General features: G+C 41.6%; 1 protein-coding gene across 1 annotated transcript; it reads right to left on the bottom strand.

The window, feature by feature from the left end:
* Positions 1 to 336: 336 nt before the first annotated feature.
* ccpg1 (cell cycle progression 1) lies at positions 337 to 27,544 on the bottom strand. The gene is made up of 17 exons (XM_080729851.1): positions 27,406 to 27,544; positions 25,209 to 25,278; positions 23,764 to 23,878; positions 22,578 to 22,660; positions 21,528 to 21,699; positions 20,396 to 20,580; positions 19,177 to 19,378; positions 18,281 to 18,393; positions 16,906 to 17,028; positions 15,017 to 15,302; positions 13,706 to 13,820; positions 11,374 to 11,548; positions 8,805 to 9,019; positions 7,227 to 7,386; positions 6,332 to 6,451; positions 4,834 to 5,066; positions 337 to 2,339 (listed from the first exon to the last, which is right to left on the bottom strand). Exons 2-17 carry the CDS (start codon positions 25,266 to 25,268, stop codon positions 2,132 to 2,134), a joined length of 2,565 nt encoding a protein of 854 aa, XP_080585977.1. The 5' UTR covers positions 25,269 to 25,278; positions 27,406 to 27,544; the 3' UTR covers positions 337 to 2,131.

Genomic DNA, 27,544 nt, shown 5'->3' with positions numbered 1-27,544 from the left:
TCTTGAGAGTTAAGATCTGTAAGGGTCCATTTGGTTACCAACTCCAGCATTTAGCTGGGGACCACCTGGAACCCCCTCAAGGACCACTGGTTGGGAGAACCACTGATGTATGAACTGAGGCTGCATTCACACTAAAGAGTGATATATCCAATTAATTCCCTATGGAAGCCTCTTGGGGTAGGGCACTTTAAGCCAAGAGGCTTGGAAGAGGCATGAAACCATGTGACTTCCCCCTCCTCATTCCCCTAACAAGGAGAGGGCAGGTGACTTTATTGTGTGTAGGAAGCCTAAGAACTTTAATCCATGCACATGTCCAGTCAGAAAGGTTCAAGGGACTCAGTTTTTCATGTTTTCATTCTGTTAAGATGAATCTTTATTGGGAAGGCAGCAACTCTTTCTCAACAACACATCTGAACAAAATGAAACAATATTCTCCAGTTAAAAAACAAAAAAAAGTCTATTTTGGAATGTTGGAAAACAGCATTTAACCACATAACGAAATAGCGAAAATAGACAAACTACAAGCTCACAACGCGTGAACTTGTATATTGGCTAATTTAGCTATTTGTAGAAAATATTCTCTTATGACATTCCCAAAACTTGCACCTACAACAATATGGAACATTGCTGTTGTAGCAGAAAATAAAAGGTGAAACAAACAGTTTTAAACATCCCAACGTGACACTTCAGTGGTTTCTCTATTTGTGAAAGTTTATTTGGGGCCACAAGAGTAAAACTCTTTTTTTAATCTGTCAGTAAGTGCTTCAGCATGGAACCTTATGCAAGCCTTTATTGTTTTTGGCCCATCTACAATTCCTACACGTCCATGACATCCGTTTGAGAAGAAACCTTTTTATCTCTGTATATAATCTTTAATAACAGAGCTTGTAGCTCTTGTTATTTTAGTAAAACTTAGATTTTTGCCAATTTTGTCCAATGCCCAAATAGGTACACTGGATTGAAAATGGTTAAGTGTGACCTTTGGGGTTTTATAAACATGAAAGCAAACAATAACAAATATTAACAAGATGCTAGTGAATAAAATAACAACTAAACATTGGATCCATTGGTACGACGGTTTCTTTCATTTTTTTCCCCATTTCCTGTAAAGTAACCGTTTTGGACGTATAGGTTTCCACTTGACAATGTATCAATTGTTGTATCCATCACATAGAAATAAAAAAAATTAAAAGATGCAAACCTGACCTAAAGTATACAGTCAAACTGGCTGCCATGCCATCTACCGTATTTTTTTTTTTTTTTTTTTTAATATACTGTAAGACCTCTAGCTTCATATTTTAAGACAATAACTTAACGATGACGGCTATTCTTTGTGCAGGTGGAATGAGATGAACATAAACGCCACAATCTCAGCTGAATGGAACAAAACTAACACGGCTAGAGGACATTCAGTAGCATTTGGACAGTCAACATTGTGCAAAATAACAATAACAGGGGGAAAAACAGTTTACTCTAAAGGAGAATTCTGGACTAGCCGTTTCATTACATTATTCTGATGTTATATCCATGAACCATCTGTATAATCATTTGTTTTATTTTTCCTCGGCAGCTCCGACCGTGGGCGGTGGGATTTTACGCCAAATCGTTTATTTGTTTCGCTTGATAATTCCTTGTTCTTGTTTATATTATTGTCCTTCATAATGGCAGAGATGTCTCCACAGAGCTTTGTCAACAATTGGCTGCTGTAAATCGGCCGGTTGATCCCACCCACCTCCGGTCAGAGCCAAACATGTGCTAGAAATTGATTTTTCTCAGCCTCTACAACTGGTTAACCCATTAAGACCTGGAATTATTTTATACTTTAGCTATTGAAAAATAGCAGATATACAGAGCTTGGTCTTAATGGGTTAATGGATGGAATAACATCAGATTACACGTAAGAAAAGCACTTCTCCTTTAAATAACTCAGGACAGAATGTATAGCTATGATATAAGGTTAAATCCCTGTACATATTCTGTTAACCACCCTAGCATGATGTAGCTGAGAATAGGATTTCCTAAACAGAGAGCATTTCTTTAAGTGGTACATTAATATTTTGGATGGAAGGGCATGAGGCCCAGCTGTATCTTTAATATTTGGGATCGAAGGGCATGGGGCCCAGCTCTATCTTTAATATTTGGGATCGAAGGGCATGGGGCCCAGCTCTATCTTGACGTCGGCCATGTGTCTGTCCGTGTTCCTCCCCGACCGGCTCCACTTCCTGCCGTCTCTGTGCTGTCTGGTCGTCCTGGCAACGCGCTGTCGCTTGTTGCATCCCTGCTGCTTCCTCCTGGGGTCCTCCTCCTTACCGCCCGGCTCCGGCCCTTCAAAAGGCCTGCTGTGTGCAGACGGACGGACGGACGGACAGACACAAAGGACATGCAGGGATCAACCCATTAACCCTTTCCAAGCCACGGGGAGCCCCTTAATATTAAAACCGGAATATACCGGACATCTGAGCAAGGAGTCTCAGCCGCGCCGTCTTTTACCGTACTGGGTCATTAAAAACAAAATAAATGATTTGTATCCAAAAATCGGCGATTGTCTAACCTTCCCTAGTCACCACTCGTGCATCGATAGCGCATGGCTCGTCTGACATGAAGCAGAAGTGACGTCAGGTCCATTCCTTCTCAGAGGCTCCTTGGCAGCCACCCATTTACTGTTTATACACGAGTGCTACTACAGCAGGAGTGCTGCGGGCTATGCGAGCGAAACTGTTCATATCTACTCTTGAGTCACACGTGGATTATTTGAGCCGACATTTACGTGAACGGATCGCGCACGCGAAACACACGGGGACATGATGCGTCGGCCGAATCCCCCACTCTAAGCCAATGCAGATTGAGAATTTCATTGGGAACTGTGGTGAGTATACAACGGGGGATCGCGGTATGGTAATGGGGGATGAAGACCACGTGATATAGCGCTGGATGTCTGGTAAAATGAATGCGGTTCAGATCATAATATAATAATAGAAATTTCACGGCTAATCTACCAACAACCATTCTATTTCGGCTGGCGAAGTGTTAAAGACCTTGAATTGTGTCACTTAGTTTAGATTGTAAGTTGACCACTTTAACCATTATTTTATGCTTTAGCTATAAAACAACAATAGCAGATATAGCCTACAAGCTGCACTGAAGTTGTTTAGCGTAGTATTACTTATACTTTTTTAAGAAACCCGGTGGTTGAGGAGACTCAGTTGAGTCTCCTACCGGATATACTTCGCCGGTCATCAAATTATTGGCTTAGGAATGCGACAAACAAGAAGATCCTGATGAATTCAAGGCTTCATGGGGTGTATAATTGATAGAACACAAGTTTTTCTTTTTTAGGACAAGTCAGGTTTGTCCATAGGGTTTTTCCATGAGATGCCTTGGCTTACATCGCCCTCTAGTGTTGATTACACAGATCAGCAGCAACTGGTGTTAATGAGTAGGTTAATCACAATCAGAGTGAATTGATCACAATAAATGACAGGGTCAGCGCCTATTTTGTACTGCGGGTGGTGAACTCACAGAAAATGAGCGCCCCTTTTTAATGATAGTACACCCCCTTTTTCAATAGAAAAGTTCATTATTTTCTAATTTCTATAATTTAATTTAAAATGGAAACGTTCATATATTCTAGATAACAGGTTCCCAGACTTGTTTGTCTCAGGGCACCCCATAAATATTTTTTTAATCCGAGACACCCCTACATTATAATTTTCACTCCCAGGACCTTATATTTATAGCATATCGTTGTTGTCGGGTGGAAACTGGAAACCTTGTATGTCCAAAACCGATCATTTTGTATTTATCATCTATAAAATGTACTAAACTAGTGAAAACAGCAGATCTACAAGCACAAAACGCCTCGCAATGCGAGGCGTTTTGTGCTTGTAGATCGGCTGTTTTCACTAGTTTTGTGCGACAGAGGTTTCTGCCTGACAGTGAGGATATTTTAGTGATTATGTTACGAGGAAAACGTTGAGATAATAGTCATTTTGGTTAGAACTGACTGAAAATAACTTTGTACTTCAAGTTTAAAATGATACTAAATATTTTTTCAAGTGTCCAAATAAATTCCAAATATTATCAAATGATCTCGCGGCACCCCTGGACTGCCGTCGCGGCACCCCAGGGTGCCCCGTCACCCACTTTGAAAACCCCTGTTCTAGATACATTGCACATGCAGTGAATTATTCAAAACCTTCTTTTGTTTTAATTTAGATTTTTATAGCATACAGCTCATGAAAATCAAACATCCATATCTCAAAATATTACAATATTACACAAGACCACTCAAAACAAGGATTTATAATACAGAAAGGTCAACCTTCTGAAGTCAGAGTTGCTTGAAGTCCAGTGTGAAGTTTCCGCAGTCAATGACGATTTGGGATAACCTGACTGCACCAGAAAATGGCAGCAGTGCGTATGCCTGGCTGCATACCGCTCTGCTTACCATCATCTGGAATCTCTCGGGCAGACCCGATGTAAAGGGCGGGCCATTTTTTCAAATTCTTTAGCAGGTGATTGGATGTGGCCGTCTCTATCACAGTCTGGGAGTGCCAACTCCAACCACTCATATTGGCCTGTCTGCATCCACGTGGTCTGCAATCAGACTCTATTGGCTCAGAGCCGCTCAGAGCCAGCCCGTAGCTGCTGCTGATTTGTCCGGCCCGGGGCTTTATGAGCGTTATCAACTCCCCCCGAGAGATCTCAGATGGTAAAGTAGGGCGGTAGCCTACGCACTACTGCCACCATCTGGCGCAAGTCAGGTTAGATTTGGGATGCTATGGCAGCTATTTTTACACTATTTCTTTTAGATTGATCTGTATGTAGCGTTACCTGGGCCCGTACTGCTTGGAGCTGCTGTCTCCGAAGAAGTGCTTGTAGACATACGTGTCCAGGTCCTGGAAGACCTCGCGCTCCAGTCCGTGGTACTCGCTCATGTCCTCTAGGTATTCCTCCACGCCGCTCACAAAGTCCATGAACAGCATCTGGTCGTGGACGAACACGCCGTTGCGGAAGAAGCCGTTGACGAACTTCTCCAGCTCGCCCCAGTGGCGGAAGTGGTCCACCTGCGATTGATTTGATTTGATCGATTGAAATACTTTATTGTTCAGAAATGTTAAAACAGCCTGTGGTACAGTCACACAGACATTAAAGAGGTGGTGCCATGATTTCCCCCCCCTATAAAACATGATTATCAGGTATTATGATTATACTAGGAGGAAGATTTTTTCCAAAAAAGTATACAGAAAGAGTTAGAATTGGGTTTTTATGTGGACACACCCCCAGTTCATTAAGTATGCATGGATGGCATGGTGGGTGGTGACCCAGCTGATATAGCCACACCCCACAGTGTTGGGTGAATGGTAAATAGGGGAGGAGTTGATTCTGTGATGTCATCTTATCTGTGTTTTTTAACTGACACTTTTCACTACAAGGTGGCAGCCTCCAAGAGAAAACAAACAAATACTAAGAGAATAATTCATTTCTAAAAAAAAACACATAAGGGGGTCTAATGAAGTACTTTCAACCTCCTAGACACATGAAAAACAGAAAAAGTACAAAACTATGGCACCACCTCTTTAAAGCTAAAAGGATAGCGAAAGATTAATAACATAGCATACAATATTAACACAATAATACATGTCATCAAGAACACTATACTGTATGTAAAAAAGAGAAGTGACAAAGACAATTACCTCCCCTTGAGGTCTCCTGATAGATGTCTTTTCAGGCCAGTTTAGAAACAAACCAGTGTTACACATCCTTCAGTTTAATAATGGATGGTATCCTACTTATTACAACTCTATGATGGCGTCAGGACATTCCACATTGTGGTGTCACAGCGGTAGAATGAGAACTTTCCCATGTCTGTTCTATATTTGGATGCTACCACCAGATCACGGTGGCTGTGGGTGTCACTCACTTTGGAGAAGTAGTTAGACATGGACGAGGGGATTGATGTCTCTTTGACCATCTTAACACATTAAATGCCTAGAGACTTCCCCAGACATCTTAACTCTGGCTGGCAATGCTTGCATTGTTTAACAGGTAAAATAATAATAAATAAGGCTTTTTTAACACTACATTACCCATCAGGCTTAGCGACCGATTCGGTCGCATCCACTTCCTGACTAGGATCACGTGCACGCGGCCATGTAAAGCCCCAGTTTGTTTTGGGACGTCTGAAGCTAAGTTTTCAGTGACATGGAGATGTTGGAGAACCGAGAGGTGCTTGCAGCAGAATCAGAAATACCTCTTGCTGCAGGTAGCTCTGCAGGTAGCTCATAAATACCTCTTGCTGCAGGTAGCTCTGCAGGTAGCTCATAAATACCTCTTGCTGCAGGTAGCTCTGGAGCAGCTGGTGGAACTCGTCTGCTCTCACGGGCCCCATGGCCTGGTTGAACAGACCCATGGACTCCTGGTAGGCACAGTCCAGCACTCCGGAACAGCCCTTTGGGGGAAGGCCCGGCACAATTAGTACACTAGCGCCTTATCACAGTTATTTGAGATAATGGCATAGTCGTTTCCATTTGATTTTTTTTTTGTACATTTTCAAACATTTTCCAAAAACAGCAGAAAGCTCTTAACCTGACTGTGCCAGATGATAGCAGCAGTGCATATGCCTGGCTGCATACCGCTCTGCTTACTATCATCTGGAATCGCTCCGGCAGACCCGATGTAAGGGGCGGGCCATGTTTTCAAATTCTTTAGCAGGTGATTGGATGGGGCCGTCTCTCTATCACAGTCTGGGAGTGCCAACTCCAACCACTCATATTGGCTTGTCAGCATGACGTTACACCCAGAATCCGCCTCCTGGGTTTCCACATGGTCTGCAATCAGACTCTATTGGCTCAGAGCCCGCCCGTAGCTGCCGCTGATTGGTCCGGCCCGGGACTTTACGAGCGTTATCAACCCTCCCCGAGAGATCTCAGATGGTAAAGTAGGGATGGCACGCACTACTGCCACCATGTGGCGCAGTCAGGTTAGAAAGCTCTGATCTACAAGCTTACAAAGCGTCACTTAATGAAGTGAATCAGTGATTTCTGCAATTCTTTTACTTTTATTTTTTTAAGTATACAATTATTAAATATGTCAGTAATCTCTTTGTATATTTAGGTTATTTGTCATATGCCCTGTGCCCTTTTTTATTATGAAGCTTAAAAAGGCATATCTTTGTGTGACAATTAATGGTCAACTTGAACGCTGTAACGGTGACACAGCCCTACCTCTGCTCTCTGGTGGTCTGTGGCGTCTCCCCCTGGCTTGCGGGTGTTGTGAGGGTGGTGGTGGGAGGCTCTGTGTGGTGGTGGGGGTCTGTGCTGAGGCCTGGGAGGCTTGTTGTGCTGCCACGACTCCCCTCCTCCAGAGGCTTTCTGGTTAAACCTCCTGGTGTGGGACGTCATGCAAATTAAAATGATTGTGATTCATATATACTGTATACATATACATACACATATACAGTATATGCACGCGCACACACACACACACACACATATATATACAGTATATATATATATATATATATATATATATATATATATATATCTTTTTATGCCTTTCCCGAACTAGTTCGGAAGTTAAAAGCACGTAGTATGGTGCCGAAGCCAAACTAGTTCGGGCCTTATACTGTATTTACATTAACCCTATTAAGCCGTACCTTAACGTCATCCGTGGATGTTGGGCATTGACCACGGTTTGTTTACATTACACATTGGCAACATCGCGCCGCCAGATTCCTCCATTTAATCCAATGCATCATGCTGACTTTAAAGCTCTTTATCTCTGATGTATGTTTTTATGCCAGAGAACAACCTTGTTTCATGCCTAAATGGCCAAATAATGATCCGCAAACATTAGCTTTAGTCTATACAGGATGATTTCTCACAACATCCTGCCTATAGTCATGTGACACGTGAACGTAATGACGTGCACATGCACGCACAGAGGCGTTGCGCAATACAGCGCAGGGCAATGGGCCGTTTCCTTGGTAACGTACGCTGGGGTCTGGCGCCATCTAGTGGCATTAACACATTGATTGCCATTTTCAAAATGGCCGCCAGGTTCCAGACTGCCACGTTCTTAAATTTCTAGTGCACAGATACATTTCTTTAGATCATGCACCATATGTGTAGTACCTTTTAACAGCTTTCAAACAAAGAAATCCGCTTGGAAATCCGTTCAGGCATTCATGAGATAGAAGCCTTCAAAGTCAGACAAAACAAACATTTTGCCATTTTGAAAGATGTGTTTGTTATGGGGCTAAACATGCAATTTCGCGATTGCGATCATGCCGAATACATTTTAGGCATTTTTGGATTTTTGGAGCGGTGAAAGCGCTCCCAATGAACAGGTATATCCGTGGGTATGTGGCTGGCTGGCTGGCTGGGTGGGTGGGTGGCTGGCTGGCCCTGTCCGTAGCCTGGGCAATACCTTGAGTGGCCACACACAACACACTAGTTAAAGGAGGGGCGCTGTTTTGTGCAGGCCAGGCACACTCACCACTCACTCACAAGCACAGTTTACACTCACTCACTCACTCACATAGGGTACAGCTGCTCAAATTCACCGCTCCACTTCGAACCGAGGTTTGATTTTTTTTTTATAAAAAAAGAAAAAAAAGAAAACTATTGTAATAACTCGGGAAACACGGGCCTTGGCAAGGAATGAGTTAAAAGAGTTTATATATATATATATACAGGTATATATATAGCATTTAACTTTGGAACACAAGACGAGAGGTAAGTTAGATAAGAGGTTTCTGCCCGACAGCAGCGTTGTGTAACGGTTGCGTCAGGCCTGCTTACTTGTCTGAGCCGCGAGCCTCGTTCATGAAGGTGGAGGCGGAGTCCTTGAAGTGGCGGAAGGTGGACTTGACGGAGTCAGAGAACTTCCTGAGGTTCTCCTTGACCGCGTCCTTGGCCTTCTTGATCTGCTCCTTGTGGTGGTGCACAAACTCCTGGGTGGAGTTCTTCACCGCGTCGAAGGTCTCCTTCACCTTGCCCATCATGCCCTCCTTGGCCTTTTCACGGAACAAAGCAACAATGAAATATCGTGAATGAAACATTTTGTTTATATATATATATTTCTTTTATATAATTTTTATCCCACGATTTTGCAACCCATTTTTCACCCAGTGCCAATTGCCTATGTAATCCTGGGCTCTGCTCTCCCTCTGCCACGCCTGGGGAGACAACGGACTGACCTCATGCTTCCTTCTATGCATGAGTAGTCCAAGTTGTTTCTTTTCACCTGACAGGGGGGATTTTCCCCAGGATGGACGTAGCGCGTGGAAGGAACACGTTATTCCAACCAGTTCCTTTCCCCTCCATCAAGCGCCCCGGCTGACCAGGGGGAGGCATTATTGAGACCAGGATTACTGCATGTTTTTGTGAGGATATCAACCCTAGGAGACACGGGGAGAACATGCAAACTCCACACAGAAAGGCCCTATCGCCGACCCCACCTAGGGTGTGGGCGCTGATGACGCGGAGGGAGAAACACGCCCCCAGCACCCACAGCGTCCCCCAGCGGGAATCGTACCCAGGACCTTCTAGCTGAGGCGAAGCGCTAACCACTGCTCCACTGGCCCCCCATTTTGTTTATATTTGAATTATGTTTAGGTATTATCGCTCTAAGGCTATTTTCTTGCTGTTCATGCGATGTGTCGTGAGCTCGTGAATCTGTCTCTTTTCGGCGAGCGACATTCTGGCTTCTGTGGAATCCTACCTGTGGCATCAGTACCATTTTCGGGTTTCTGATCCGGCCGGAGCGGAAATAACATCATCAGGCAACCACAACCCAGCCATGACCAGAACGTGCACCTCCCAAATGTTTAAAACGTGTTTACTTTGGTATAATCGTTTTGTTTCTTTTGGTATAACTAGTCCTTACCCGTTCAAAGATATGAGCTCCGAAATGAAGTGCAGTGTGTCGGTTATGGGGTGTGCACTGTGCACACAGTATATGAGGGATGGAAAGTAACTTTAACTGGTGCTTGCATGATAATATGTAGGAGCATCAATGTAAGAAATACCCGTTTCGTTTAATGGCTACAGAGATACTGTGTACCGATCTGCATGATTTTTGGACAACATCTGTAAACCCCCCCCGCCTACACACACACACACACACACACACACACACACACACACACACACACACACACACACACACACACACACACACACACACACACACACACACACACACACACACACACACACACACACACACACACACACACACAGAGCTGGTTAAACATTTTGCCTCATGCTAGATGCAGAATAGATATGCCTCATGCTAGATGCAGAATAGATAGTAGATACACCATTAAAATGCTAATATGCAGCATATGATTTGTGAAAGTGACAAACGGGCTTCACAGTTATACCCGTTTCGTTTAAAGGCTACAGAGATACTGTGTACCGATCTACATGACAACATCTGAAAGAGGGCCAGCCAACCCCCCCGCCCACCCCACACACACACACACACACACACACACACACACACACACACACACACACGCGCACACACACGTGCGCGCACGCACACGCACACGTACACACACACACAGAGCTGGTTAAACATGTTGCCCCATGCTAGATGCAGAATAGATATGCCTCATGCTAGATGCAGAATAGATAGTAGTTACACCATAAAAATGCTAATATACAGCATATGATTTGTGAAAGTGACAAACGGGCTTCACAGTTATGTCAGGTGTGTTCATATGCTAATGGTGATGCGATTTCAGATCAATTGCTCCAGCCACTGAGGAGAAACGCTGTGACAGACAGACAGACAGACAGACACTCACTCACTCAGACAGACATTCGCAAAATTATAGTATAGATAATGGTTTGGTATGTCTATCCCTTATTCTAACTCGTAGCACGACTAGTGAGAAAAAAGGAATTGATTTGCACAAGATATATACTGTATATTTTTGTATTCCTTTTTTCTAAACCAGATCACACAGGCCAGTTTGGAGCAAATACCAGGCTTTGCTCCGCAGTGGAAAGCGGTTTTCTGGTTTCTATATCAGTGATGCTCAAACTTTTTAATATTTTTAATGCCAAGGACGCCTAGAATTATATACTGTATATTTGATCGCGGAACCCCATCTCAAAATATTTTGTTCCATGGATCCCGAGAAAGAAAGATTTGAATTACAAAAGTTCTCTTTAAAAAAAATATATATATATATATATATATATATATATATATATATATATTCCAATATGTGCACAAATTTTCAAAGATCTGCTATTTTTGAATAGACAAAGTATATAATAAAGGTCAGATTTAGAGGTCCCAGGTCTAAATGGGTAATGGAATGGGTGGTGGTGACGGAGAGCTCTGAAGCGGTACCTTCTTGACTTTGGGCTGCGTGTCTCCTTTGGCTCTCTCCTCCTTGCCCTCCACGTACAGCCTCTCCCACAGGTCCGAGCGCTGGCGCTCGAAGCTCAGCTTCTTCTCCGACTCCGACAGGAGAGAGCGCAGCTCACCCAGCCTCTCCGCGTCCGCCTCTTCCTCTGCTCCCACCCTGTTGCAAATAGTTATCATAGTTAAAGAGGTGGTGCCATGATTCCCCCCCCCCCCCTCTAAAACATGATTATCAGGTATTATGATTATACTAGGAGGAAGATTTTTTTCCAAAAAAGTATACAGAAAGAGTATATTGGGTTTTTGTGGCCACACCCCCAGTTCATTAAGTATGCATGGATGGCATGGTGGGTGGTGACCCAGCTGATATAGCCACACCCCACATTGTTGGGTGAATGGCAATTGGGGAGGAGTTGATACTGTGACACACATAGTATCTGTGTTTTTTAACTGTTCTGCTGCTGTTGACGACGCTCACCGTCATTGAAAGGGTTAATACCATGGCGCCGTTGACGGTGAGGACTGTCAATCTTACTGTATATACAGTAAAGATATTATTACTTACTGTACGCCGCTCCGGTCCCGCCCGCATCGGTAATGTCCGCGATTTGTTTACAACGCACGTCGGGCGTGCACGCGAAGTGAAGCTCCTCCATAGTAAATCCATTGAGAGGCCCATAAAGAAACTTCAATAACTCATAAAAGACATTTGTATACAAAAAGGGGTCTCCACTCTGCACACTCTAGACACGGGATGCGCGCAGCCATGTTTCCCTTCTGGACCCACACTGTCATGTGACTAGATGACGTAATCGTTGCCGTCAAGTGATAATCCAAAAAAACAAAAACAACCCCCTTCCAGCCCTTCAAAATAATAGCGGCGGCCTATGGAGGAAACGGCGTGGCACCGAGGCACCAAGCAACCTTCAGATTAAGAGGCACTATTAGTGTTAACTGACACTTTTGACCACAAGGGGCAGCCTCCAAGAGAAAACAAACAAATACAAAGAGAATACATAATTTCTCAAAAAAAACACATCAGGGGGTCTAATGAAGTACTTTCAACCTCCTAGACACATGAAAAACAGAAAAAGTACAAAACTATGGCACCACCTCTTTAACACACGAGGAGGGGAATCGGCTGAGGTTGTTACCAAAGTCCACGCCCCCCTGTCACTGCGTCAGACCCAAGGCTCCTCGTGTGACCGGAGCTCAGCCGAGGCCACGCCCCACGCGGAAGTGCTTCTCTCACTGTTTTGGTCAAGGTTAGTTATTGACAAAACCATGACAGAGGCACGCCGTCTCAGGCGACCTTGAGCCACATGAGACACCGGCGAGCAAGCGAGTCGCGTGTCGAGCGTTGCGAAGGTCGCATGAGCTGACTCAGTGCCATTAGAAGTTGTAAACCAGGGGGCCAGAATATTAAATCTTCTTTTCCCGACTAAAGTCGGGATATAACGTTTCTTATATTAACTCATTTAGTGCCACCCCTTTCACCACTAGAGGGCGCCCAGTGGCCAGAGAAAATCCCATAGAGATATGCTGGTATATGCAGAAGCCCTGCAGCCATGACTTGCCTGAACACTTTCCTTTGTGCATGACTGCATGTACAGGAAGAGGATGAAGTTAGCTTGAAGTTAGCTATTGGCTACCAAGCATTTTAGAAGCCTTATTTTCGTCAACTTAGCCATGATTAAACCTTGCACACCTCATGCATGGGAAAAAAACAGAGAAGAATGAGCTCTGAAAAATCCAATGCAATCCTGGATTGCATTGGAGTGGATTTGTGCAGTTTGTTCACAGCTTTCAAACAAAAAAATCCGATTGGAAATCCGTTCAGGCATTCTTGAGATAATCGCCCTTATGTTTTACATGTAATGTAAACAAAAATGGCTGCCCTGTATGTTAGATGGGGTTGTATGGGGGTGGAACATGCAAAATCGCGATTGAAATCATGTTCACCAGATTTGATGGGGTCCAAAGGATAGGCACCCTGTGATACGATCATATATCCCGAACTAATTCGGGATAGGCACTCAATGAGTTAAAAGGAGTAGTTCTAGCAGTAGTTTTTTCGATATGTGGATATATTGAATATTTTTTTAACTAAGCTTTAAGACAATTTTATCTTGCCAAAAATTGCCAGATATCTTAATTAAAAAAATATCCTCACATCACATCACATAAAAAAACAAACTAAAACAAAGCTTTATAAAAAGAATGTAATAAACCAAAGCAGCCAAAACTAAAACCAAACCTAAAAAAAAAACCGAAATAAATAAAACTAATGACATATTCTAATGTAAAGCATACTAACCTCAGCTGCTCCTCCAGCTGCTGTGTGGTCCTCCTCTCATGGTCCAGCTCTGTCCTCAGTGTGTGGGACTCTGCCTCCACGGCCTCCCTCTGACTCCTCTCCTCCTCCACTTCACCTTTCAGAAGATCATTTAAAATTGTGTCATGAAAAAGTTTGAGAATTACTGAAGGCTGATATAGAAACTTTTAGAACATTTTCGGAAAGCCGACATTTTGTAGAATCGGCTCCTGGGGGCTTAAAGGGATATTCCATAATCTTTTGGTCATTTTATCGTCTACTCAGGCTTTTGTGAACACCCTGGAAATCTTTTAATTTGCGTGATTCATTCATTTATTGTATTACATTTTTTCCATCTTTCCCGAAAATGTATTAAAAATAAATGAAAAAACGTAAGCGAAGAACACGGTCAACTCGAATTATGAGTCACGAGAAAAAAAGACATGTGTTTTTGATTAATTTATCATGGTTAAAATGGAGTTTGAAGTTACAATGGGTTTGTATAGGATGAGCCCCTGCATGGGGAATGTCTGATAAAATGAATATCAAATATCTAAATTTTGAATGAAGCAAAATTAAAATCTGTTCAGGGTGTTCACCTGATTAGACGATAAAAAAGTTTTTTTGAAAGTGGAATATCCCTTCAAAGGGTTCATTATTGCGACAGATATATTATGGTGGGACGATATGTGGTCAAAAACCCTGATGAAGACTGGCAACAGTCGAAACGTTGGTTAAATAAATTATTTGCATCGTGGCTGAAGAGTTGTGCGGCCTCTTTCTTCTCATTCAGTGTTATCTGCGTGGTCAGCACAGCAGCACCTCACTCACTTAGGTGTGCGCTCCTCCTTATGTGCTTTCGGGACAATATGTGGTGACTGACACCCCTACCCATAGGCGATTTTAAGGGGTGTCTATGGGTGCAATTGCACCCCCTGGCCGCTAGGGGTGTGAACAACCTCATAAAGTCATTGCAAGCTACGACAAGCAACACATTTCCACAGAGCAAAAAAGTGTCTGTTATTTAGCTCTGGTGGCGAATTTGGTGGTGAACTGCTCCTAAAGCCTCTCTCTTAAGTGTATTTTACACACAAGTTGTTGCAAAAATAAGTAAATAAATCATATAGGCATATGTTCATGGTGTCTAGAAAAGAACAGTTTATATTGTGTTACAATTAGGTAAAAAATAAACATTAGAACCCTGTTAAAACAACAGGATAAACCATACAAAATCCGAAAATGTTTGTGTGCACGCCTGAGGAACCTAGTTTTGCACCCCCTGCTAGAAGAGGATAGAATCGCCTATACCCCTACCTTTCAGCCTCTGGTTCTCCAGTCGGATGGTGTCGGCGCTGCCGGCACCGCGGGCCTGCAGGTGGGCCAGCTGAGCGCGCAGGGCTCTCATCTCCTCCCGGAGGCCCTGCAGAGAGCTCTGCAGCAGCAGCTTCTCCTCCATCAGGGCTCTCATCTCCTCCCGGAGGCCCTGCAGAGAGCTCTGCAGCAGCAGCTTCTCCTCCATCAGCTCCTGCTGCTCACGCTCCATGGCGGCCGTCCTCTCTGAGCTCCGTTTCAGCTGCAAGAGCAGCTCATCTCTCTGGGCCTTTTTTGTTGTTGTCATTGTGGAAACGAAGACAAGAAAAGACTTGAAACCCAATAACTACACAAATTATTATCATCGTTTTGTCACAATTAGCCCTGAAAAATTCATGACTGCCATGACATGACAGTCATGAACGTCAACGTAAGTGTTTGCACTTGCTTCCTTTTTGGTCTGTATGTATGTAAGTAAGTACATTTTTATTTATAGAGCACCTTTCGAACAAAGTTACAACGTGCTGTACATGATTGGACACAATATAAACATTAAAACAAGTTAAACAAGGTAAACTAACACAAAAGAGTAATAATACAATACAACAGAAAATATGCCTACATATTAAACGTTCCAATTTCAGATATAGAGTGCTTACTCCATGGCCACGGATGTTACAATTATCTAAGGTGCCTCAGAAGTACCCGTATTTACGTATTGTTCAATAAAAAGCATTTTAATACGATTTTTTCTGTATTTTCTACATTATGCTTTTAACTACGTGACCTTATCAGTTGGGAGGTTTGTTGCACTCTGATACATTATAACTCTATGAGAAAATGGCCACTGATCGGATAGGATGTCAAAACTCGAAAGGATTAAAGTTTATTCGAGCACACAAATGAACCAAAACGTGAGAATGAAATAGTCACTTGAGGGAACGGGCTACTAATTTGAGGGCATGAGTTATTTCATTTGATCAATGGCCCCTCTGGGGCTCCGTAGAATGTCCAAAACTGTTACTTTTCAGGAATCAAAAGTAGCAGATGGACAAGCTTGCAGATCTGCGATTTTTTTGTGACGCTGTATGATCAAGTAGGAGGGTGTTCATTTCAAAAAACATGGAGATAAGATTTTTTTTCTTAACAGCAACAATATACTTTTTTTGTTGTATAGTCTAAGGCAGTGGTTCTCAAACAGTGGTCTGGGGACCACCAATGGTCCTTGAGCGGGTTCCAGTGTTCCAGGTGGTCCCCAGCTAAATGACGAGAGTTGGCAACCAAATTAATCCTTATAGATCTTTAACTCTTGAGAGTGTAAAATCATACTCTTTACTTTCTCAAGAGTTACATTATTGTTAAACATCTGAATTATTTAATTTACAAGAAGTCTACACAATTGGAGAATTGCGTTTTTTGGGCCCGATACCGATCACCGATGGCGATCAACTGGAATCAGTATCTGCCGATATTCCTGATCACAGCGTCAAATCCATAAATTCTTCTATTTATGGTGTTACTGTAGCAGCATTTATATATTTAATGATTCTTCTTACAAAACATTGAGTATAAACATTGGGAGATTGCAGGCTGAGGTCCTTTAGTATCCAATTCAACTTGTAGGAGTTGAAGCTGAGGTTACATTCAGTCCCACAGATACATTTTTCTTTCTTTTTTTTATCAACATTTGCCTGTTATCTCTCCTGCATCAATACAGCATGGAATTGTGGACAGTTATCCAACGATAACAAAATATTCTATGTGTTGGGTCTGAGAGGCTAAATGTCATCAAATGGTGGTCCGTGGCTCAAATGCTGAATAAATAATGGACCTTGATATGAAAAGGGTTGAAAATCACTGTTCTAAGGAGAGAACTAGACGTTGTATTGCACCTTCAGGAGGGAGTGTTTGACGTTGAGCTCCTGGTTCTCTGTGGTGATGGACTCCACCAGTCCTGACAGAGTGTGGACCATGTCCAGCTCATCCACGTCCTCCCTCAGGTCCTCAACCACCTCCTGCATCACCAACACATCAGCCCTACCAGGGTTACTTTTGACTAGGGATGGAGCTCGAAACACGAGCCTGTAACATACTCGATAACAAATGTATTGAGTACCCGATATCAATGAGCTTTGGGCTTATCAAGCCTGATATCGAGCGTATAGTGTCTCATGACATCATGTTAAAACAATCAAGACAAGAGACGATCAAGAAATTATTACAGTACTGTTCCTAATATAAAGCCATTTAACACTTATTGCACATTAATCAATGGTTGTTTTAATGATATCCAAAATGTGTTTTGCTTCTGTTAATTGTCATCTTCATAGATGGTGGTCAGCCACAAACTCACAGAATTTGTCGTCGCACATCTTTCCACAAAATATTAGAAAACGCTCAATAGTGGGCTCGATAAAAACCGGGCTCAATAAGCAGGATCAATAAGGTGCTCATTCTCAATAAAAATGAACAAGTTCCATCCCTACTTTTGACAGCAATATTTGATATAGTTTTAGTCATAGTTTCTTAATACATTTTCATTTAGTTTTTGAATCACTTTTTAGTCATCTGAAATGTTTTGGTTTTTACACTTGGTTGCATGCTGGACATCATCAACAAGCTTGTAGATTGTGCCTGTAGTCCAGTAAAAATAAAGCTGAGGTTGGAAAAAATTGTGTTATTTAGTTTTTCAACTGATTCTGACAGGAAATTAGGTCTACTAGCCAGGATAAAAAATCTACCATAATCTGCTCACTGCAAATACCCACAGTGGCCAAATCAAGTTGGGCTCGACTTTCTATACAGGAGGAAAATACCCAGAAAAAAAATCTGCTTTAAGTAGGATGTGAGGGGTCTAACTAGGGGTTTGTCATGATGCTGAATCCATTGCAAGGAATGTTTTTTGTGCAAAACAAATGCTTGCAATGGATTCAGCATCATGACAAACCCCTAGTTAGACCCCTCACATCCTACTTAAAGCAGATTTCTTTCTGGGTATTTTCCTCCTGTATAGAAAGTCGATGGGAGCCCAACTTGATTTGGCCACTGTGGGTATTTGCAGTGAGCAGATTATGGTAGATTTTTTATCCTGGCTAGTAGACATAATTTCCTGTCAGAATCAGTTGAGAAACTAAATAACACAATTTTTTCCAACCTGAGTGGATTTTTTTCCTAGAATTACTAGACTACTGACAGAGATAATAATTAAATCAAGAGAAAGAGACCATTTAAATCCCCAGGATATTGCCTTATGAGCATCTCACTCACCTTGCCAATGAAGCGTCTCTGCAGACTGCTCAGAAGTTCGTCCCTGACATCTTCACGTTCGTTCTCTCTGATTTGCTCCACTATCTTATGCCTTTCTTGAATCTGGAAAGTGGCTGTAAGAGATGTAGATGTACAAGATGTCTAGGTTTCTACAAAACAAGAGCTATGGGCCGCTTGAAACCTAGCAGCGTACATTTTCTTGGGGGCGAAGATACGGGTGAGATGTGTGGCAAGCTTGTAGATAGGCCAACTTTGCGCGAAGAGATTTGGTGTAGAGCTGTTTTCTCAAATTGTGCCAGGGACCCCAGAAGAGAAGATTTGTGTAATGTAAAAACAGCAGATGTGCGAGCTTGTAAATATGCCATTTCCAAAACTACTGCCTTTTTCTTATATTATTTGACAATTTGCCCAATTAAATGTTTCACCAGTTTTTATAGTACAGCCTGTTGATTACCTTTGATGCAGCAATGGTCTTTTTCTTTCTTTATGGTGGTATTAAAAAGGTCCAGTAAAAAGTCCTTAAGTTGGCACTTACATTAGTTCACTGTTATCTGGGGATCTCCACCAAAACCATGTGGAGACCCCCAGGGAGGCAGGGGGCCCGACCCACAGGTTGAGAACCACTGGTGTAGACTATATATAATTTACCATAGAAGTGTCCATACTGGTGTAGACTATATTATAATTTACCATAGAAGTGGCCATACTGGTGTAGACTATATTATAATTTACCATAGAAGTGTCCATACTGGTGTAGACTATATATCATTTACCATAGAAGTGTCCATACTGGTGTAGACTATATATCATTTACCATAGAAGTGTCCATACTGGTGTAGACTATATATCATTTACCATAGAAGTGTCCATACTGGTGTAGACTATATATCATTTACCATAGAAGTGTCCAAAGCCCATGCTGGTGGCCACAACCAGAGCCAGGAGGATGCACCTGTTGAGGGTTCTGCTGCTGACACGGTGGCCCTGCGGGGGGCGCTGTGGAGCCCAGGGTTCCTCCTCCATCTGCTCCTGCTGGGACTGGAAGGAGGAGCGGCGCTCCTCTGGCTTCACCAGCACCTCCTCCTCCTCCTCGTAGGGCTGTGTCAACATTATGACATTTCACTTGACGATAATTGCGATAATAATAAAAATGATTTCATTGTGTTTCCTGGCTTGTTGAACACTGGAAAATATGAATACAATTTACATTTCTGTTTGGCTTTTAAATGCTTTGAAGTTGCACAAGTGCCTAAAAATACAAAGAAATTTTAATTTTTGAAAATATATTAACATGGAAACGATTATGCAAAAAGAATTGCAATTGGGCTATTATGAAATAATTGTGAGAGGTAGGCATGTAACGATTCACTCTACTCACGATACGATTCACAATGTGATTTTTCAAGATTTTAACATTATTTTCCAGACAAAATGACTCTTATCCTCTTTTCAATTAGGGATGGGACATTATGAAAATTTCATATCACGATTATTGTTACAAAATAAATCGCGATTTACGATATTATCGCGATAATCAAAATCCATTATATCCTTGGGCGGAACATTTGCCAAAAGATAGCAGATCTACAAGCTCACAACGCGTTGCAACGCGACGCATTGTGAGCTTGTAGATCGGCTATTTTTTGGCAAAGACATTTGAAAGAGAGTGGGGAAAAAAAGAACGTATCAAGTACGTGTGTATATTATAAGTACCTTTTACAAATTCTAGAGGGTTTAAGTGGTACCGGATATGCAGCTCAGCATATAATAATATACCGGTATATAAAAGGTGAATTGAACCCAGTGCATGACGGAGGACGATTTCACGATAAACGAAATCTCCACGATAAGATTATCGTGAGTGTTTTTTATCACGATATACGATAATATCGCTTATCGTCCCATCCCTATTTTCAATACAGTAATACAAATGACTGAAAACTATTTTTTTAATCAATTGTCTTACAAAGATCCTGTATTTTCTTTTCTTTTCTGTTTTGTCTCAATTGCGCCTTCTTACTTTTTTTTTTATTAAATCGATTTAAATTGCCACCAGTTTGAATCATTTCTAATGGATTCACAACAAAACGATGCGTGCCTGGTGACAGGGCCTACCTCCTCGTCCTCGTCAGGCTCCGTCACACTGCTGACGGTGTTCTTCCTCAGCCTCCGCCTGCGTAGCACCACCACCGGGGTGGAGGAGCTGCCGGCCGTATCATCCTCACTGCTGCTGCTGGAGCTGATGTTGTTGTTGTTGTTGTTGTTCACCACCACTGGCTGCTGCTGCTGCACCGGAAACACTACCACACACAAAAAGAACACACTACATCTTTTGATTTCCCCATTATACAAAAAAATCCCAAGACTGAAATTTATTTTCAGGCCATGTCCCAATATGTGATATAGAAACATGGCACGCGCAACACACACCAATATTTGGGGTGTTTCCCTGAAGTTCTGAACTGCCTTTGGCCCTTAACTGAACTTGTGTGCCAATCCATGCTTCATTTCATAGAAGTATCTTCTGAAGTTCTGTTGATTTCAATGCTAGTCTGGTCAATTCAAATACTCATATCTTGAAAGTATAACTGCTTTTTAGTTTGGAGATCACTTGACCAGCATTTTGACAACTTGTCATTCACGCTGCGGCCATCGTTACACCTCTCCCTTATTTATTTATTTATTTTTTGCAGATCTGCACTGATATCAGAAATAGCCCCTATGGAACCCTCAAGACTGAAATCAGTCCCCAGGACTGAAAACCTTAACCCCTGACATTAACCACTTAAACCCCAAAATGTTTTTTTTTTGTTCTTCTATTGATTACTCATGCTATGGAGACTTGAGTTCAATAATATTTTGTGGTTTTAGTCACATTCCTAAGTCAATAATTTGAGGAGACTTTTTGTTGGCCCATTGATTCTGGATGGAGACCCAAATGCATTTGGGTCTCCATCCGGAATCAATGAATCATTAATTTATTTAGTAAGTAACCGTGCAATAAGCAGGATAACATCTCACTCAGCGGTCGTTATCGAGTGATAGGAGCCCTTCATCAACCTGTCGGGCTCCTATCTCACGATAACGACCGCTGAGCGAGATGTTATCCCTTACATATCATATGATACTTCTATGGATTTGGAATTCTATTTAGAAACTTGCCGGCTGTGGTGCTTGCCAAGAAACAAAGAGTAGAACTTCTAACGGAAAACAGAATAAATAAACGACTACTAGACAGACAACCTACCAGTCTCTACTGAGGTGGTGAAGGTGTACTGGCTGCTAGAAGACGTTCCCAGGTAGAACGCTGTCTCCTCTGGCTCCGTCCCCGCCGTGCGCTCGTCCTCCCTGGCGTCTGCTAAGGTCATGATGTCTGAGTGGTCGCTGGACGAGAAGAGAGTCACCTGCTCTGTCCCTGTCTGCAGGTCAGGGGACACCGGGACATGACGGTTCAACGTGGCTGTGGCATGAAGCATTGAGGCCTGAGGCCCATTCTACAAAATGTCTTCTAAATCTTTCCAAGGTCTTTGAAAAACCTGTGTTCCTACAGTATGTATCAGTGGTTCTCAGACTTTTTCATGTCCGTCTGGAGCTTTGGTGCGATTCCAAATTGCGCGTCAAGGAGACAAGGACCCCCCAAAGTATATGCATTTGGCTGCGGACCCCCCCATCTCCAAAAAATAAATTGTTCCATGGAACATTTCAACAACTCAGAAGCAAAGATTTGAGTTACAAATGTTCGCTTTATATATATATATATATATATATATATATATATATATATATATATATATATATATATATTCAAAGATTTGCAAAAATGTTCAAGATTTTTCAAAAAATATATATATATTCAAAGATTTGCAAAAATGTTCAAGATTGTTCAAAAAATATATATATATTCAAAGATTTGCTACAAGCTCATAGCGTGGCACCGAGTGCCCCGCTAGGAGCTTGTAGATCTGCTGAGCTTTTTTTGTTGTCAGTTTACAAATGGTGTCTCCACACCAAACAGCCTACTTCCAACAGCTCCAAACTGCCAGTCTGTTGTAGTCTGCTGGCATTTAAAAGTCGGGCTACAAACATTGCATTCAGACGGCTGGCAGACGCTGGTTTGACAGTGTTGCCAGGTCTGCTCATTATAAGCGACTTTGGTCTTGTTTTCCTGTAAAGTCTCTAGTTGTAGGTTGCAGTTGTAGTTGTAGGTCTTAAAGGGTTTAATTTCACCCCCCTGGGGGTCCCGACCAACAGGTTGAGGACCACTGTAGTGTGTATATTATTGGGATGGTTTTCTCACCTCAGAGGCAGTGAACGTCTCATCTAAGGTTTCCTCCTTCAAGGTGTCCTCATGTGCATCACCGCCGTCTTCCACACAGCCAGCTGAAATACATTAAATATCAAATAGGATAAAAACTAGAAAAAGGCCTAATTAATGAAAACAATAACAAGCATTGTAGCTATAACGACATACTTAAAGTTGTCATACTGTATATATGTCAATATAATAATTATGGAACTTAATAAACGAAATAATTGATATTTTAACATGCAGGTAAAATACATTTGTGTTAGATGCACTGGTATTATATCAGAGTAGATATGCTACTTTTGATGCTTCCGTGTGACGCTGTGTAGTATGATCAAGTAGGACGTTCGTTAATTAGTCTCGTGCAGCCAGACAGCTATTCCACAATCTCTGAATGCTATATAGAGTCTGGAACTTCACCTCCTGAAATCCCAGTAACGGAAGCTTGCATTTCTGTTCACAAAAATATATTTTAAAATATAATTTCTGCTAAACAGCATGCTATATAAGCTTAGATGATTTTGATTTATATGAGGACATATGTGCGCGAGACTGTCAAAACAAAACAGAAGTGGGGAGGAGGCTTCACTTCCGCTTTATATTTTACTCATGATCAGAGCTTCTGTTGCTCCAGACTGTATGACGGAAGCATTTGAAAATTGTGGGAGGCAACAGTCTGGCAACGCAGGACTAGTCGTTAATTGACGTCCTAAAAGGAATTGTTCATCCCCAAAATGATTTTTTTTGTGACTGTGTGTGACTGTATAAAATGTGATTATAATACATTTACCATTACATACATTTATTGTAATCAATTTCTTTTTCTTAGGAATGTGACAAAATACAAGTTTCCATGGCGTAGGACTAGGTAATCAATAGAAAAAGACATTTTGGGGGTGAACTACACCTTTAACTCATTGCATGCCACACCCGATTTTTTTGTTTGAAAGCTGTGAGCAATGTGGACACACGTGGTGCATTATCTAGGCATGGGTGTGCATGATCCGTGCACTATGAATTACATGGAAGTCTATGGAGACAGGGGCATATGAGAGTACGAAGGTATTGTTAAATGGCAGGGTATGTGTTAAGTTTATGGATAGGAGGGGCTTCTGCCTGACAATATAATATTAACTTGTATTGTATTTGTATTTGTATTATTATTAGATAACCATACCAGATAAGGAGGCAGCCAGGCTCTGTAGATCTGTTTCTATCACTGGAGCTCTCTCCAAGGCGCCAGGCCCAAACTCCTGTGGATTCTCTGAGCTCAGGGTCTCGATATCCGACCCCTTCCGAAACAACGAGATGTTGTTGAAAAAAAAAACAGTTCAAGGAGGGAAGTAAGGATTTGGTATTTCTGTTATCTGATATTTAACATGAATCCCATCTTCTATCCCATGTTCTATTCTTTTGAGGAGGAAGAGCTCCCTGTGTTGGAAGAGCTCTCCCCAGTAAATCACTGCCACATGGATTAAAGTTCTCAGTGACTGTGACTGAACTCACTCATTTGCATTCCATAGAAGCCAGTGTGTCGTCTATGGAAGCATGTTGCGCTACAAAAATACCGATCACAACAAGTTTGTGCTGCAACACATTGTGAGCTTGTAGATCTGCTATCTTCTGTTAATATCAGTTCAAGATTAAAGAGTGTTTGAAGTGGTCAAACTAACAATAGAATATAATGTTCAATCTTCCAAAGCTAATGGTCTGGGATATTTCATAAAAGGTTAAAAAGACTGCAATCTGCAATTTAATCATAATTTTACATATTGTGTTAATTGTCTCCGCCAGGCCGAAAGGCTATGTTTTGCACCATGTCTGTCTGTCTGCCTGTCTGTCAGTCCGTCGCGAAACTGTGCAGTGTGGACACGCACTCCTTGAGTGCCAGAGCAGAAACTCTGCCCCGAGTTTTTCAGATTGGCCTGTTATAGCGCCACCAGGAGGCCAACTTATGTAAAACTGACATTACTCCTTCATATTTAATCCAAATTTCACGGAAGTCGGTACACATCATCTCTACAGTGCTGAGACCAGTGCTCCGAGGAGCACGTTTTCTAGTTGTTTATGAAGCACAGCAATAGTGTGGTGTGTGTGGGTTGGCTACTTTCACACTGTTTCACTAATCACAGACTGGGGCTTGGTCTAACAACCTTTTTCTTTTTCTTTTTTTCAAAAAGTGTGATTTCTTTTTTTTATCTATGCTGCCAGCCGACATTATAGTCAGGAATCCTTTGACTTGTAGGCCAGTGGTGATATTCCAAAACACTGGTCAGTCACACTGGGAAGCCTTCTTCCTCCTCACAACAGAACTATAGGATTCACATTAAATATCAGTGAAGTCTTGTTTGACATGGGTGTTTGAGCATACAGTGAACTACAAACGAGACGTGTCCTAACAGTCCTAGAACATGACAAACACATTTGGTTTCTACAACACACACAATAACACAATGGAAACGATCATGACGATTATGCCAAATAATTGTGATTATTTCAAACAATTGCCATTAGGCAATTCAGTCTTAGCTGTGAGTGACAGGCCTAGTTATAATAACGTAACCGTTCTCCCTTATTAATGGACAGAATAATGAGATTTAAATGAAGCTAAAGGATTCTGACCTCATTGCTGATGATGGTCCACCCACAGGACGACTCGGTGTCGCTGGACGACTCAGACATTGTTCTGGAACTACAGTGGAAAAACAATCAATGGAAATGCCATTTGCATAACATATGAATATTATTGGAAAGTTGGGGTAAATCAAATAATGAAAAGAGAGAACAGGTTTTGAGACTAAGGGCTGACCACCTGCCCCTGGCAGGTAAATTAGACTTTCGGGCAGGTGGTTTGCCTTCAGGTTGCCCGACCGGCCAAGTGCTCGTTTGAGAGTGGACGCAACGACCGTCTATAAACACCTAAACATGACCAGAGCGCTCTGTCTTCTGGTCTGTGGAATCTAACATAAGAGCACTGTTTACCTATGATGTGCTTTCTATATAGAGTTGCTAAACTTAAAAATATAAAATAACAAGTGTGAGCCCATAGTCCGAACATCACTTGTGATGTAGGCGATATTGTTGCTGGTGTATTTGCAAAATGGAAACTGAATGACAATCACTAATTTGTAGAGATGTTACCGATCAATCGGCAATGGATCGGATCGGGCCGATCAAAGCATGATCGGCGATAATCGGTGGTTTAGATCAAAAGGTAAATTCACCGATCCGATCGGATAGGTGCATCTGATCAACCAGTCGTTCAGTATGCCCACTTGAGGCCATTTTGGGGTATTGATTTCCAGATTTTCCACAGTGCTGAAGGAATAATTAGTTATTGCTATGATAATAAATACATAGTAATGCTGGTAAATAACTATAAGGCAAATATATAAATGAATTCATGAGTGAATGAATGAATTAAAGTTAAAACATTAACATTTAGAAAACATAAATAATAACTTGATCGGATCGGTGATTGATCGGGATCGGGTGATCAAACTTTTGTGATCGGTGCTCGGTGATCGGTTCCAAAAAACCTGATCGGACCATCCCTACTAATTTGGTCTAATGATCAAAATAAGAACGTGATTATAATGGTGTGTAAAAATAAATACATCTAGAATTTGCCACAGACAAGGCCAAGGCTTTGCCACGCACACATTTGTCAGTGTACGGACATATTGATATATATATATATATATATATATATAGATATAGATATATATATATATATATATATATATATATATTATATATATATATATATTATATATATATATATATATATATATATATATATATATCAGATCTACAAGTTCACTTGAGCCTATAGAACAGCTTTTTTTTGGCAAAGAGATTTGGTAGAGGGTGGAAAAAAAGACTATCAATTCAAGTACGTTATTTCCAGGTCCGTTATAGAGGGTTTAAATTGTATCAGTTATGCAGATAGGCAAATAAAAGGTGAAAATGACGGTGGATAATTTCACAATAATTGTAAATCTCCACAATACTATTATTGTGACTGTTTTTGTCACGATAAGGGATAATAACCATTATCGTCCCACCACTAGTCGCAACTCCTTGCAAAATACAGTTTTAAGGCCAATCCACACCAGTGCAACTCCTTGCAACTGCTGGTTGCAAACTGTTGCATAATTATGTTGCAAGGCTGGGGTCCCTTTTGGGCTCAAGACCCAAAAGAGAAATTAGACGTTAGCTTGTAGATCGGCTATTTTCTTAAACATTTGTTTTCTAATTTATGGGATTTATTCTATTTCTCTTTTATTTCTTAATGACATTACTTTAAAAATCATTGAATTTTGTTTTTAATTCATGAAAAAAATGGGGGGGGGATGTTTATTGAAAATGTTTTGAAATAATAATAATTAAAAACAAAATGTAGGGAACAAAAAATGTATAAAAGGGACCCATAAAAATGTGTCAGCGACCCCCGACCCAGTGTTGCAAGTTGTTGCGTTGGTCTGGCCATGCCTAAATAGCGCTCTCTAGTGGCTAGCAAGGGCATAACCCGGCTGTAACATATGGGAAGATGCTGCGGCCTATTTATTACTGCATAATAAACACATCCTGCGTTGACTTTACACAACAAGAGTGCCACGCGTGTAGCTATAGCCTACCTGACTAACTTTTAGTTTTCAAACGTAGACCAAGCAGCGTCAATTATAAATAGCTTCATGATGACATAATTGTAGGTTCTTTCCGGGTGTTTTTGAACGTAAACACACAGTGGTTCGGATATAACATTGGTTTCTATCGATAAAATAGCGATACAAACAAAGCTTTTATAATGTCTTACCCTTTACTTTGGTGCTAAAAGGCCGTTTCGGTGGAGCAACTGTTCATATTATTGCAACATGTCACTCCTCGGCTCGCTGTATGACTGTATGTGTATAAGTTGTCTGTTAACAACAAAAACACTGCAACGCCGACGCTCC

This window comes from Nannobrachium achirus, assembly GCF_963921795.1.
Source record: "Nannobrachium achirus genome assembly, chromosome: 7".
Classification (NCBI taxonomy): domain Eukaryota; kingdom Metazoa; phylum Chordata; class Actinopteri; order Myctophiformes; family Myctophidae; genus Nannobrachium; species Nannobrachium achirus.
Note: the sequence above shows the minus strand (reverse complement) of the source record. Positions and strands in the feature narration are given on the sequence as shown.